Raw genomic sequence first — 14788 nt, forward strand, 5'->3', positions numbered from 1 at the left:
AGTATTAAATGCTTAGCCTGCGCCCAGTCCACAAATGCTGCCACATTTATGGCATTTGTGGCAGCATTGGTGATAGCATTTATAGACTGGGACACCGGCTACAAATGCTTGGCTAAAATAAATATGTTTCAATATTAAGCAAGAGAAGGGGCCTGTTTCAATATTGCCAACTAGTTGTGATCGAAGTTCCAAGATTGCTAGATAAATTGATTTATTTTCTTGCAAACCATATAGATGTTTAAACACCGTATCACTTCTTCTAAAAGCCTTATCAGACAACTCCAAACGCTCAGCAGTGAAATTTTTTATTTCTTTTCGCTTAACATGAAACCATCTCTAATTTTTTGGCTATTGCATTTGCAAGTTCTGTGGCTAAGCAAGCTCCTTTTCTTGCTACCGCATTCCAGTCAAATGAAATTTCCAATTTCTGTAATTAATTAGAGTACCGGATGCTCTCAGCTCTCTTGAGGACAGTCAGTTAGCCTATCCTGTCAGTTAGCCTATATTGCTATATGTCGTCAATTTTGGTTTCTGGTATGATAATACTTGGTCCTTCGGCTTTTCAATTTATTTCTTAGCATTTTTATTCCCCACTTCACACTTACTGTATGCTTTTATAAAATTTTCAGCTATTGTCTGGTAGCTTTCGAATTGGTGACTTATAAAGTCCATTGACTTTTTGATACTGGCGAGGCGCACTTCCAACTTTTTTTATCTTCTTGCTGTCGGTTTTGCTTTACATTCATTAATTCTAGAAACTCATCCAATCGTTCTTCTGTTACCTTTTTAGAGCTCGTTGCCATGTCGATTCCTTAAAATTTATTAATTTTCACAAGAACCGAGACAGGTTTTTGAATATAGTTTAATCCATTCCGATTATATGTACCTAAGTTGAAAACTAAGTAAAAAACCCGTGTTTTCAACCATGGTTCTGTCGTTTTATACTCTTAGGAAGATTAGACGAAAAAGCATTAAATATGTTGTAAAATGTTCGCTTCTTTCAAAACCATTTTAAGATATCCGTGCTATTCACTTCAAGAGCACACAAAAACTAATTGAGGTTAACAGAGCTGTTTTGATACATAGATCACTATTGGCGTGATATTTTCTATAATTTTTAGTAGCGAATCGAGCTGCACGTCTCAGGACCATCTTGAGCTTTGACACAACCTTGGCCGTGAAAGGAATCCCTGATTGTAATTGCATACTTTACTTGGGATTTTATGAGTAATTTATAGCACATTTCTTTGACATATCATGGACAGCTTCCTATGTTTCCTCTGAGTAGATTAAGAATATCATTTGCAATCAACCACAAATAGACCAGCCTGACTCATAAATTTAGTTGGTTAGTCATTTATAAAAAAGATAACCAAGGCAGGACCTAACTCCAAGCCTTGTGGGACTCCTAATGTAACACTGACGTCTTCTGATCTATGTCAATTTAGTACAACATTTCGAGTGTGGTCTTCTAAAAAGCTGCAGATCTGATCATAGTATTTCAGTTTAGCAAGCTGTCTTTGGTACCTGTTGAAGCTTGACAATTTGATTTTATAGTTGATGGTTCTTGTAATTTGAATCTTGAGGTGATTTCTTAATATTATGTTATCGCTTAGCGTTTTTGGTGTAAAAAATATTTCATGGAGGTTAGATTAAGAAAGCAGTTAGTGAAATGACAAAGAGTAGAAAAGTTTGTAACTATCATTTAATCGCCCATATTTTTTGTTAGTTTATAGCCTTGCAGATTTTTTTCAATTATTTTCTGGGTAGGAATCAAGTTTCCAATTCTCATCATCTTAAAAAACAAGTAGGGTTTCTTCACTTGTTATCTTTATGATGAGATTTCTAAGCTATCTAGATACCTGTCATTGTTTCAAATTATTCTAGATTTAAATTTGAGAAACTGGCAGTAATTTAGATTTCAACCAGTCCATCCATTCGTTTGTGCTTGCTTTAATTAAATTGAATACTTTACCAGTGGTGTTGGCAGGAGAACATACTGTGCTGTCGTCTGCAGAATAACTTGGGGATCCAATACAAATGTTGTGAACAAATTGTTGGCGATGCAAAATTTAGAACGTTGTAGAAAAATGTTGAAGTCATTGAATAGGAGGGGACCAAGTATTGTTCCTGATGCTACACCTTGTCTAAGCTTGTCAAGGAGCTACAATGCTTGCCAAAAGTCTTGGTACACTAACGTCGGTTTTCAAGGGTAAATTCAGCCATTCCCCTTCCCCCCTTTGACAATGTTGGTTTACTACAAAACGACCTAGGTGAATAGGAAGTACGCTTTTTCTGTTTCGAGGGAAGAGGGTGCGGAAATAGGAGTATCCGGGAAAAGAATTGAAAACTATATAAATACAACGCAAATTACTTGGTGTTCCAAGTACTTTTGGCAATGAGCGGTATCTTCCTTGAATTTTAGCTTCTGTTTGTTTCCGGTTGGAAAGATAATTTTAAAACAAGTATGAGTAGTTTGCTCTCAAATGGAGTCCGTTTTGATCTGAGACAGGTTTGCTTTCACAGGAGGTCGCGATTTTCGGCTCCCTTTCCAGCGCTGTACACCGGAACCAGTTTTCTCTTGTTCAAACGGGGTCAACATTCAGACTTCAAATGAGTCCTAACTACAGGGGAGGGGGCTAAAGAGGCCATGAAACCTCTAGGACTTAGCCTGGCCCCCAAGATTTCTCTGCTACCCACTCCGTTTATTCTCGACTGCTCAAAAGTTACACCACCGACCATGATTGATAGCAGTATAAACGTAAAAGGGAAAAAACAAAAAATACACACACATTAGTATAAAATCGTCAGTGAATTTGGAAAACATAGTTTGAATATTAAAACAAACGACGAGGTTATTTCAAAACAAACTTCCTACTTAAACGAAGGAGAATAGATTGGTTACGAATAATCTTGGTTTTTGCCTGTAATGCATTTGACGAATTGTGTTTTGCTAGAAATGTCTGTTGTGGGAACATCCAGTCTTCAAACTTTCAACATAAGTGCCATGATCTCCTTTTGCGCAACAGAATCCTAAAACACCAAGTTGCATGTCACGACCTTAGAAATACCCAAATATATGTATGTGAGATATAAAATGGAGAAATATGGCAGCAAAGAGAACGTCAGTAGTAGTTGGGGCGTACGAAAAAGAAGTATGAAGAGCAATTCTACTTACATCTTCATTAACCACGGGGAGGTCTTTCGCTTTTTCTAGCCACTCTCTTGCACTCGAATAATCCGATTTTTGATAATAACACTGCAAATAAGATTTTGCTAATATAATGTGAAGTACTGGTGATCGGATTAACCGTCAAAATTGCAGCTTAGAACCTTCATTTTTTTCCACCAAGGCGAGTACAGCTCTACCTATACGGCATTGATCATTTTATGTGTAGGGTCTATACGTTTGAGGTCTGTTAGAAAGCCCGGGGATCATTTTCATACCATATTCCTTGACTGGTATAGCAGCATACTGCAGCAAGATGCGATAAGCACAGACTTCACTATCAGAGTGACAGCAAAAAAAAGGGGGGGGGAATAGGTACTTTGAAGAAGTTATGTCCAAGAGCATGACTACTAATGTGGTGTAGCTACTGGGGTGAAAATTCTATGTTAAGTACAGTAAAATAAGGAATGAATGATAATGGTATCAAAACAAAAAGAGCACAGAGAGTGAACAGCAACGATGGCAAACGATAATAAACCTTTACACAGACAAATATATATAGACATAAAAGGTCAAACAATGTCAAACTATTCCCTTCAAAGTAGAATAAAGACATTTTGTTTTTTATGATTCAAGAATGCTGCTCAGTCAGGTAAAAACATATTAGACTAAAATCAAGAAAACGTTCTGAGGTTTTACCTTCGCGATAAGCAGCAAATTTTCCTTCCAAAAATTTGGTCTTAGTTCCTCTGACTATAAGAAAACGAGGATGGTCAATAACAAGGTAACTAATTGCTCTTTCAAGTTTGAAAATAACTCTCTTTTGTGGACGTTGCATACATATTTAATTGCAGCAAGCATTGTGACATTGTATATGGCAAATACACGTAAATATTAAAAGGGATGATTTTGTACAATCACAGAAGAATTATTTCCTGCAGTAAAAAATTGTTGTTGTTATCACTGAAAGCCAGAATTCTTTCAGAAATGCAATGGATATAGGATACCCCACCCCCTACAAGCATTAAATCGAGATTGAAGCTGACATTAAGTCGATCAATGGCTTGCATAAAAAAGTTCTCTTACCTTCATTGCATAATGAAGTGCTTCGTCAACTGAAGAAGAAGGGGGCTCCCCAAAAACGGCAGTAGCAACTTTCCTCATGTACCAAGGCAGCATCGAGACCTGGAATGAAAAAACAGAAACAATGGTGTTTCCGATTTATCAAACTAGATGCAATTAATGCTTATGCTTAACAGATCAATTATTTTCATTTTGACTATCAGTTTATTTCACTGCATCGACATTACATTTCACAAACAGAAATGACCATTCGTCACCTTCTATCAAAACTGAACCGAATAGTAATAAAAATGTTGATGAAATGTCTGTCTTGATGAACACCAATCGCTACAAGTTTAGAGTTTTCAATGAATCACTATTACCGGAAAATCATTTACCTCATAGCACCATCTGCCAAGAAGACTATATGCCGAAGGATCATCAGGGTTCAGCTTTATTGCTTTTTCAATATGTTCCTGCATAGAAGGAAAAGCACAATGTCAAGAACAGAAGATGAGAATTTCAAACTGGTGCAAGAAATGTTGTTTACAAAAATTTGCAACCTAATTCCAGGTGGGAAATCATCTATTTGGCCTCTTTTTTCAACAATAATGGAGAAAATGGCAAAATGAGTCTCCTTCTTTAGGCGTGCCTGGTTTTGACTGTTTTAGTTTAAATCATGAAACAAATCAGCAACACGATGTAAAAAATTTCAAACTTACAATCTTGGCCAATACTGTCATGAAAACCTAGCACCTGTAGACAGAGGTGTGGCAAGAGGTCCTCAATATTTTAAAAGGTCCACAAAAAGATGCTTGCAGATCGTACTGAGTTTGAAAACATGCACATGTTGCCTCTTAATCCTTTTTCTTATGGCTGTGTTTGTGCGTACATGTTTGTGTGTTACCTTTTGTACGTTATTTTTGAGATGTCATGTGTTGGCAAAAAAATGTTGGGCCCCCCAAAAAAAATAGATAAGGCCCTTCGCGAGCAAGGCGAGCAGAAAACTTTTGGCGACCATGCCCTCTAGATTAGCTAAAAATAAACTAGGGCAATTTGTAACTGGCACCAGCTTACAGTAGCCCTAGTTGTGAGTTTGTAGTTTTGGTGTTTCTAAAGTCAGACCGCATAGAAACATTTTAGATCAAGGTCCCAAAAGGTCACCCCCCCCCCCCACTCTCTTTGCTCATTTCGTATAGCACCTAAGTATATAGAAGGGCAACTTGGCAAGCTGCAAAAGGGCATTTTACCTGAAGTTTTGATAAGTGGAGAGGGCACATGCCTCCTTTGACCCCCTGGTCCCTACCTCTATGAGACAGGATAACGGAACCTTTCAAGAATTTGACAAAGTTGACAAATCAATTGTTAAAACACAATAGGAATTACGTTTGTCACTATTTTGCCATGTTTCAAGTGTTAGTGCCCCAAATATTTACCAGCAAATTTCCATTATGTACGTTTTGGAAGGGCCCCACAATGCCCCACAGGTAACATAAGGCATTTGGGGGTAAAAGGAGCATTTTGGTCGTCAGTGGTAGGGGAAGTCAGAGTAGGGCAATTCCCTTATCACTGAGTATGTTTAAAAATGCCCTAACTATTTTGATTAGTGTAATACTTCATTGATTCTCCTTAGTGTCAATATGTAACATGTTTCTTTGTCTATCTTACTGTTGTGCTTGTAACTCCCTGTCACGAAAATGTACATCATTTTCATTGTGCTTTGTGGAATTTTGCAGTGTTCCTTTGTTTATGTTTAAAAATTATGTAATCTGTTTTAGAATAACTTAGTTAGGGATATTTGATCATAGAAGTAGACATTAAATTTATATCAAGTAGCTTAGTTGACCTAAATAGCATTGAATGCAATCACAGCTACCTTACAAATCTTTCTTCCAGCTATAAAAAGCCTTTGGTTTGAACAAACAACATGAACAATAAATATGGATGGCAACCCGTTATTGCATACAAATAATAGTGTAAGAAAGATCAGGAAGTGGAAGCTACTTACTTTGTATTCATAACCTAGTTTTATCTTCTCTTGAGAACCGACAAATTCACAGTAATTTCCTACAGCAATCCCATACCTGACAGCACAAAAAAAAACTTTAAGACTATAAACAAAAGCTCATAATAGCATATTGAAAGAGATATATAGCATTTACCCTTTATATTTTACATTAAATACAAAATAAAAAGAATTGGACATACCATTTATGTGCAAAGGCACTATTGTCATTCATTTGTACTGCTTTTCTACACGTTTCAATGGCTAGATTGCAAAAAACATTGCAAGATATCAATGAAAGTATTAGACTAGCATATTTACCAAACAATAAAAAATAATGCTATGGCAAAGTTGAGGCAAGATATACCACAATGACCTAGACATTGTCCCCCAGTATAAAAGCTTTATATAAGAATACTCTGTCTTTAATTTCAAACAATAATTGTTAAGTACTGCCCTTCTTCATCATATGTAACAAAGTTTTTAGATTTACTATGAATGAAAATTTTACAAAATTACATGCTGAATTCAAAATATAACATCATATAAATAATAAAACAGAAGTGTGCTCTTCAACTACTCAATGAAAATACTAACATTTTTTCATAAATTCTTCCTTTTCGTCTTGGCTTCCTCTTTTCCCAGAAATCATTGCCATATCATACTGTGCTCTACCAAGCCTCCAAAGAACATCACAATTGCTAAAATGCTAGAAAAAAAGTCAAGCACATATTTTAAGGTTTAGTACAAAACAAAATAAGGAAAACGATTTTTTGGTTTGGGTATGTTGGAAAAATGCCAGGAGCTTGTAGCAAAGCCCTAACAAGGGAAAAAGAGAGGTTTTAAGATGAGAGGGAGGGAAGTCAAATTTGTTTATTTTAGTTTAAATTGGAGACTTGTGGCTGCAAAGCAGAAGGAGGGTAGATGATTCCCAAAGTTTACAATATCTGGAGAGGAGAGATTAATTGCGGGACAGAGTTCATGAATTTGGCAAAAAGACTTGGAAAGGATGAGCACAGGACGAGTATCTGGTATTTCCTATATGCCTCAGGGGACCAAAGATCATATTTCTGATCTCCTGAGAGCAATATCCTACTGCCTTGGCTAGAATGTTAGACCCTGCTTACACAGTATGGGGTCACTCTACACCGTAAAATGTTACTGATCAGCTTTCCTTTTACATGATGGTGGATCACTGACAGCAGCCTAAGTCTTAAATTCTTTAGCTAAGTTGTTTTAGTTTGTTGGTCCATCTTCTGAAACAAAATGAAAACAAAGAATGGTAATGAATCAATATCAACTTAATGTGGCTCATCCTGCAATTACGCAGTGTGAAGCACAATTGATTCAATACAAAAATTGATCTGACACAACAAGTGTGCTTTTGTGGCCGTATCAAAGTGGTACAGATAGTAGCGCATAAATTGTAAAAGATCATTTTAAGCTCAGGCAAAAGTGATCCCATGAAATGTAAACAGTGTTTCAGAGTTGTCAGTTACATGTGTTTTCAAATGACACAATCATGTTAAGACTTTATTGCCCAAGCAACAATAGCATAAGCAAACACCTTAGTTGAAGTGAAAAATGAAGGTACTAATTATATAATATTTGTCTAGGCTTATAATGCTAGGCTTATGTAAGACCTGATTGCAAGTCAATTATACTACACTGCGTTTGTTGAAGAAAATATCCTTGACCGTAACTGAGTCAATTTGTGCCAAGTTCTCTGTACCATTATTTGCTTGTAATGTCACATGCAATCATGAAGCTATCTAAAACAGTGGCTAGGCTTGTAGAAACAGTTGTCATAATTTCTACCAAAAACAATATTCATTCTTACTACAATTTCCATTTTGAGCTTTCTTCTGATTAAAAAAATGAAACAGTTAAAATTTCAAACCTGATTTGCTAGATTTGTTAATAAGTTGTAGCTCTTTACTCGGTCATCATCACTTCCCTCTCTTAGTTTGTCTGTTTCTTTAAGGCTTTCAGAGATGCTAGATACTGAATTCCTGAAATAAAAAGAATTTATCTTTTCTTTGAAATATTTTATATAATTCTCAAAACATTGATGTGGCTGATTCTTATTTTTATCCTAATTGCTGTATTTTACAATAAATATAAAATGGTGTAAACCTAGCCCCTCCCACTCATAACTCAATTGCACAACAGAAAGAAAATAACATTATTGTAGAGCTGAATGATACCATCCTTCTAACACACTAGCAAACCTATCTGATAAATGACACTGTCAAACTGGGAGAATAATTCCTGAAAACATTTCTTATATCTAACTCTGTTTCATCCCCGAGACAGTGATAGCCAGTCTTATAGGTTGGTTGATTCTTGGCCAAGTATTTAAGCACTTAACCTTTTAAGATCTCCCTGTAGTGGACTAGATAGTACCACAAGTCCAGGTAGGATGAAACTCTCCTTGTCTCTCTCTATGCATAAAAAATATATGCATAGATCTCTCTTTCTTGATAATTTCTCTCACCCATGACACACCAAGAAGGCATTACCCTTTATTTAGGGATTTAAAGATATGTTTTGATTTGTTAGGACGATTGCCAGTTACAGAATAGGTTAGGGGATTTTGCTAGATGGTTATGATCATGCGTGTTTCCATTTAAAGGGAAGTTGTGTTTTGCTGGGAAATTTTCTCATTTTCTTAGCAAATTTGCCTATGCCCGGAAAGAACAAAAAGGCATTCCATTGTTAGATAAATAACATAAATATCTCAACCGTTTTACCTTTGACTTGAATCTGTTTCTAGGGTGTCCGTGTCCTCAACATTGTTTCCAAGCTCAAAGAATACATCAGTTTCATCGTCATCATCGAGAGCATCTGTCCTTTCAGCGACTCTAGTGCTACTTGATACAACTTCAACAGTTTTCGTCGATGACCTGGCAGAGCAAACAAGCTGTAATTGCTCAACTTCTGCAGAAAGCTTTACTATCGCTTTTATAAGATCTTCCCGCTTTTTCCTTACTTTGTTTTTGTCATACACCCTTGCAGCTATGAGGCCAACAACTATACCAATACCTATACCGACAGTAAATCCAATGTATTTGGACAGGTCAAGTTGCATGGACTGCATTATCCTTGGCTGGCTGTTCGTTCACACTATCTATCAACAACCATTAAAAAACTGTTCTCCAAGCTATCAGAAACTTTCATACCAAACACATAGTATAAACAGGGACAAAATAGTTTCTACAGAACTTGAAACGTCATAGAAATGTTATAAAGCGTTTGCCGGCTTTGAATTTGAATCAAACATGTAAAAACTTTGGGAGCTCACTCCACTTGCTCACTCCCATTTTGATGTTTTGCGAGGCCAGCCTCAAATTCTGCAAAAACGCAGGGAAACAAAGGGGAATGTTTTACGTCTGTGTTAGAATGTTTTGATTACTGATCACTGATGGTTTTGATTCATTCGATTCTAGATTCAACTCATGTCTAGTTGCATATTGACCTTATTACACGCTGAAAGATCAAAATGCCATATTTGTTGATAAGCACTCAAATCCGACTAGTAAGTGGCTTTGCTAATTTTGAGGTTTTCAAAGTAAATACTCGCTGAACTTACCTTCAAAAACCATTTGAAGTCTCTATCGAAATTCAAATGAATGACAACAAATACATCTAATAACTGCAACTGGCGAGGCTGCATTTGGCCGAACAAGCATATTTACGAGCTGATCTTATAAAGGTGTTTGGGGCATTTAACCAAAAACCTATAATAGGCCCCTCTTGTGCAGGACCACCTAGAGGGGACAGGAAAATTTGTCTCAAGGCCAGGTCAGGGGCCTCATAATGATGAAGTAATGAATTCCATTTTAGGAATGGACTTAATTAAACGTAGCAAAAGTATACCTTAAAATAGTAAGATGTTTTAAACTATTGCAAGAAACGACTGAATGAAAAATTCTCAAATAACTTTTAAGCTAATCTGAAGGGCATAGATGCAAGAAATTTCTGCTCGCTTCGCTCGCAGGGAGCCATCTCTCTCTGTTTTGCCCCAGGGCCTCCAAAACCTCTCACAGCCCTTTTTCACATCTCAGATCCACCTTTTCATTCATTTTAAGGAGAATGGTCCAACAATATGCGGTGATGAATGGACAGATCCAGAAGTAATGAAATACCTAAATTGTGAACTTGTGCAAAAAGCCGGTAACATATTGTAAGTGGGTTTCTTATACATTAGTTATTGTAAACAGATCAATTTTTTGGTGTTTGGAAATTCCTCTTTCTGTATCTTTTTGAGTCTTTAGAAGCTAACATAATGTTAGGCTTGCAGATATGCTCATGTCCTTTTTCATGAGACTTTTGCTGAAGCTTGTGTTTCTATGAAATATAGACATTAATCTATTATCTGAATCAAAGAAAGGCCTCTGGGGCTGGAGGAGCTGGCTGGATCTGCTTTCCCTCTCGCCTGTATGTTGAAAATGGTCCAGAATTGGCTATAATTTTCTATTTTTTTATGATGTGATTATTCCTTTGCAGCAAACAATATGAATGCAAATGCCCACCAAGAATTGTACTTGATAAACTGGAGCTACTTGGATATCAAGTTATAGCAATGTGTGGAGCTGGGCAAACTATAATTTGGACTTTGAAAAAAGTTTAGTCTGATTCAAGATTCAAGCTGTAAAAATTACTTTTGCATAAGAGTTGTGATCAGGTGCTGCCTGGAACACTGTCCAGCCACAATACTTGATGTTGAAGGTGCTCTTTTTTTAAACAGTAGTTTTACATGTGCTGTATTTTACAGTTTTTTTTTCAAGACTCATTAGTAATGTACAACAAGTCAGAATGAATTCAATAAATTATATTATGCACACTTAAAGATTTACTGTCAACCAATAAAGAAGCCTTTAATTTATAGGGTCTTCTCTTGTTTATCAACATTGCATGCTCCAAACTTCTGTGTCAGAAAAAATGGGAAATTGAAGGTAAAAAGAAGCTCCTGGTGTCAGTTAGGCTGACAGTTTTTAAAGAGCATTCTGATGAATAGAAAGTTCCCAATTCTGCCACAGCTGAGAGAAATAAAATATAACCATCAGGAGAGTTTGAAAACAATTTGCATGATGAAAGTACAATGCCCGCCAAAAGTGTTCGAACAGTCCAATCATCTTTCCTACTGAACGTCTCCCCTCCCCCTATATACAATGTTGGATTCCGACTGGAAAGTGACAAAAAATGTTTGTTGGAGTGCAAATTGTGTCACCCATGTTCAGCGACATGTTCATCTTCCTTCAAAGCATCATTTAAGGGGGAGGGGTTTCCGTCGGCTTGAAATAGGGAAATGAACTGAATATTATGCATTTATTACGAGTACAATCTTGGTGTTTCAACTACTTTTGGACGGCATTGTTCAGGCACCGCGGAGCGTTGAGAAAAGTGGGGGGTCTAAAAAAAGTGGGGGGGGGGCTAAAACCGTATAAAAGAGGCTTTTCTGGTAGTTTGATACTTAATATTTGGCATTTTTGCAAAAAGTGGGGGGCTAAAGCATGTTTTCGTGACTTTCACAATTTTTCGTGACTTTGACGCGAGCGATCACTCGCGATCCCGTTAGCATTTGCGCAAACCCAACCAGGCGAGCGATAGATCGTTCGTGCAAAACTGTAAATTGTGAGGAGTAAATGACTCCTCCATTAACACATTTCTAGTCATTTTTTGTGACCCAAGCAAGTGACATAGACGACAAAAAGCCGGTAAATAAGCTAAGTAAGCTGAATTAACCACATCTCAACGGAAAAGTGCATTTAAAAATCCATCCCACAGCGAATGTTTTAAAATACTATAGGCACTTAGTATTCTAACCACGTAACACTTTTTCTGGGCGGTTAAAGCGGTTTCAAAAAGGTTTGGAGCAACTTTTTGCGTTCATCTGGCGATAACGTCTCTTAGACATTGGTGATGTACATAAACCTTATAAATTTCTTACGACTTTTGATTACGCACATTAAGAAAATATGAGAAAAAGACAAAAATAATCTAGGAGCTTGATCAAGCGCCTAACTGAATCGAAGGGCTTGATTAAAGAAGCTTCTAACTTTTGCTCATTTGAACAATTTTTTCGCGGTACAGAATTTGAAAATGGCTTTGAAAAAAGCAAACATTTTACGACATACTAAAAGCTTTTTTGTCTGACACTCCTCATTTCATGGTTTGGCCTTGTTATGTTTAAAGATTTAACACAATTGAATTTAAAAGGATCTATTGTTCAATATGCAATAATTGTTCGTTTGCTTTTCTTTGCCACTTTACATCGGGCTAACATCCTTTAGTTTGGTGTAAAGTGAAATTATAATTTGCCTTGAAATCATATTGTCAATTTTGCGATATTTGATTTGATACGAAATCAGTTTTCTTTATCTTCCTTGGTCGTACCATGATGAATTACTTTCTGAACTTGCTACCTGCATTTTTAGTGACCTATTGCTACTCTTTTAGATCAAATAGCTTATCAACCTTAATGATATGAAACTGAATATGGAGTAGATTAGAATTTTCTCAAGGGAACTGAAGTACCTGGTACGTTTAACATAGTCTTTTTTCGTTTCAACGTTTTAAGAAGTGAAGAGCCATGCTTGATATCGAATTTAAATTTCAAACAGTTGTTAAGAAGAAGTCATCAGTTTATGAGTCAACAGTTTTACTCACCTCCCACAAATTGTGTCGATCTCAAAAAGAGAACACAAACTTTCGATATTGAATAAAGCCATCTAAACTCAAACTTAGAATTATAACATACTGATTACATATGCATGTACCCTGGTTAAGGTCAAGTTGACCCAGAGTTGTTTCAAGTCCTGTAGTGCGAAAACCTTCACTGATGTAGGCATTGCGCCATGCAAAATAAATGAGGGGGCTGAGAAATAAACAAAACATAAAGTTTTTTATATCTTTGGAAATCACTCGAATCCCCTAAGTGTACTTGCTTAACTACATAGTATCAACGACTCCTTGATAATGTCTCTCTTTCTTTATGCTTAAGCATTTAAAAATTGTTATTAGATTAAGAAAAAATTAAAAAGACGGGCCAAGCAAATTTCTTTTTATCTGCACATAGTCTTTACAGCCAAAATCTAGACAACATGTCTATACAATAACTAACGTGAAGATAAATATATTTCGAATGCTAACTTGAAAGAACAGTGAAGGAATCGTTCATATAGAAGCATGCTTATAAGAAAATCTCTAAGTAGAGAAAGATTCTGAAATTTCTTTTGCCTAATAACTTTCATCAGGCCCAGTACGCAGGCTGAGTTTTGGTCGTTGTCATGGGAAGGTACCCTTCGGTTGTCGTGAGTCAAATCTGCGCATGTCCTGCTGGCACGTGATAATGATCTTCGTACTTTTCTCAAGAACATCATTATCGTACCTCTGTATTTAAGCATAGTTGTTGAAATCATTTCAAGCACTGGTTATATTTATGCACAAAAATGTTTGAAAAGCTTGCAGCCTCTATGTGCACAACGCTACAAACTAATGCTAATGAACAGTTTCTAGCGAAATCTGATGGTATCAGACCCCCTTCGCGTGTTTCCTTTATTTTTTTCCGTTTCCTTTTTCCCTACAAGCAGTCTTTCTTTTCTTCATAGTTTTGAAAATTTAACTAATGACATATTGTTTCGAAAGTTCTATCAGTGTTTCTTCTACATGTCCTCTTCAGTCTGAAACTCAGAGGTGATCCTCAAAATACTTCTTTTCATTTTCCCTTTATTTTTAGAGTGGCTATGAGGCATCATATAATTCAATTTTGATGACCGAGCCAGTAGTAGGACTTTAATATAACTTTGTAGATTGTAAAATCTTTGCCCCGCCGAATGCCGAAACGGAAGAAACCATGGGCGTAACAAATTATAAACGTTTAGGGGAAGGATGCCATCGGCTTGATTTTACGTCTTTTGGTAACCAGAGAGATTGTGTAGGTCCTCCACATAAGTAAGGGTTGGAAAAGGGACGAGCTGTAGATAGGTGGGGCTAGCACTATGCTCTATTTCTGAAGAGTGAGTGGGGCCAGCGCCCACTGTGTCCCCGGTTCCTAAGTCGATGGAGAATCCTCAATCTGCCACGGATTTGACATTGGTTCATATAAATACCCAAAACCATAGCTAAGCTAGATTTCATTGTTAAGAGAAAAGACTTTTGGAAATCCTTGTGATTCCAGTTATGCAGGAGGGAAGAGAAAGAGAGACATTACTGAATTGAGCTTTTTAATAAGATGTTGACAAGAAATAGTAAGAACATTTACAGATTGTTAGGGGGATGGTGAAATTATGAAATATGAGAAAGGAAGATGTTGAAGGTAATTAGAGCAATTTTCTATCGTGATACGAATTTTCTCTGAAGAACATGCCCCTAATAAACAAAATAGATTCCTGTCCTTAGCTTCACTCGGACAATCCTAAAGGAAGGGTATTTGGTTTTACGGTTACGCTGTTTTGCCCGTATATCGGCTCAGTTTTCTGGTTTGTATTGCAAAAATTTACGGTTTTCGGATCTCTGTTTTGTTGATGTATATGCTTGTGCCTCGTACA

At 36.6% G+C, this 14788-nt stretch overlaps 2 protein-coding genes across 2 annotated transcripts; one reads left to right on the plus strand and one right to left on the minus strand.

The window, feature by feature from the left end:
- Nucleotides 1-2793: 2793 nt before the first annotated feature.
- LOC135692857 (regulator of microtubule dynamics protein 1) lies at nt 2794-9582 on the minus strand. The gene is made up of 10 exons (XM_065211195.2): nt 8990-9582; nt 8137-8248; nt 6834-6945; nt 6440-6500; nt 6240-6315; nt 4630-4707; nt 4256-4354; nt 3869-3922; nt 3179-3259; nt 2794-3033 (listed from the first exon to the last, which is right to left on the minus strand). The coding sequence occupies exons 1-10, from the start codon at nt 9334-9336 to the stop codon at nt 2986-2988; spliced, it is 1068 nt and encodes a 355-aa protein (XP_065067267.2). The 5' UTR covers nt 9337-9582; the 3' UTR covers nt 2794-2985.
- Nucleotides 9583-9618: 36 nt separating this feature from the next.
- On the plus strand, nt 9619-11112 carry LOC135692916 (GTP cyclohydrolase 1 feedback regulatory protein). The gene is made up of 3 exons (XM_065211261.2): nt 9619-9774; nt 10328-10422; nt 10746-11112. The coding sequence occupies exons 1-3, from the start codon at nt 9739-9741 to the stop codon at nt 10867-10869; spliced, it is 255 nt and encodes an 84-aa protein (XP_065067333.2). The 5' UTR covers nt 9619-9738; the 3' UTR covers nt 10870-11112.
- Nucleotides 11113-14788: the final 3676 nt, after the last annotated feature.

The sequence above is a fragment of the Rhopilema esculentum genome, chromosome 10, assembly GCF_057945365.1.
Source record: "Rhopilema esculentum isolate cy_ngs chromosome 10, ASM5794536v1, whole genome shotgun sequence".
NCBI lineage: Eukaryota > Metazoa > Cnidaria > Scyphozoa > Rhizostomeae > Rhizostomatidae > Rhopilema > Rhopilema esculentum.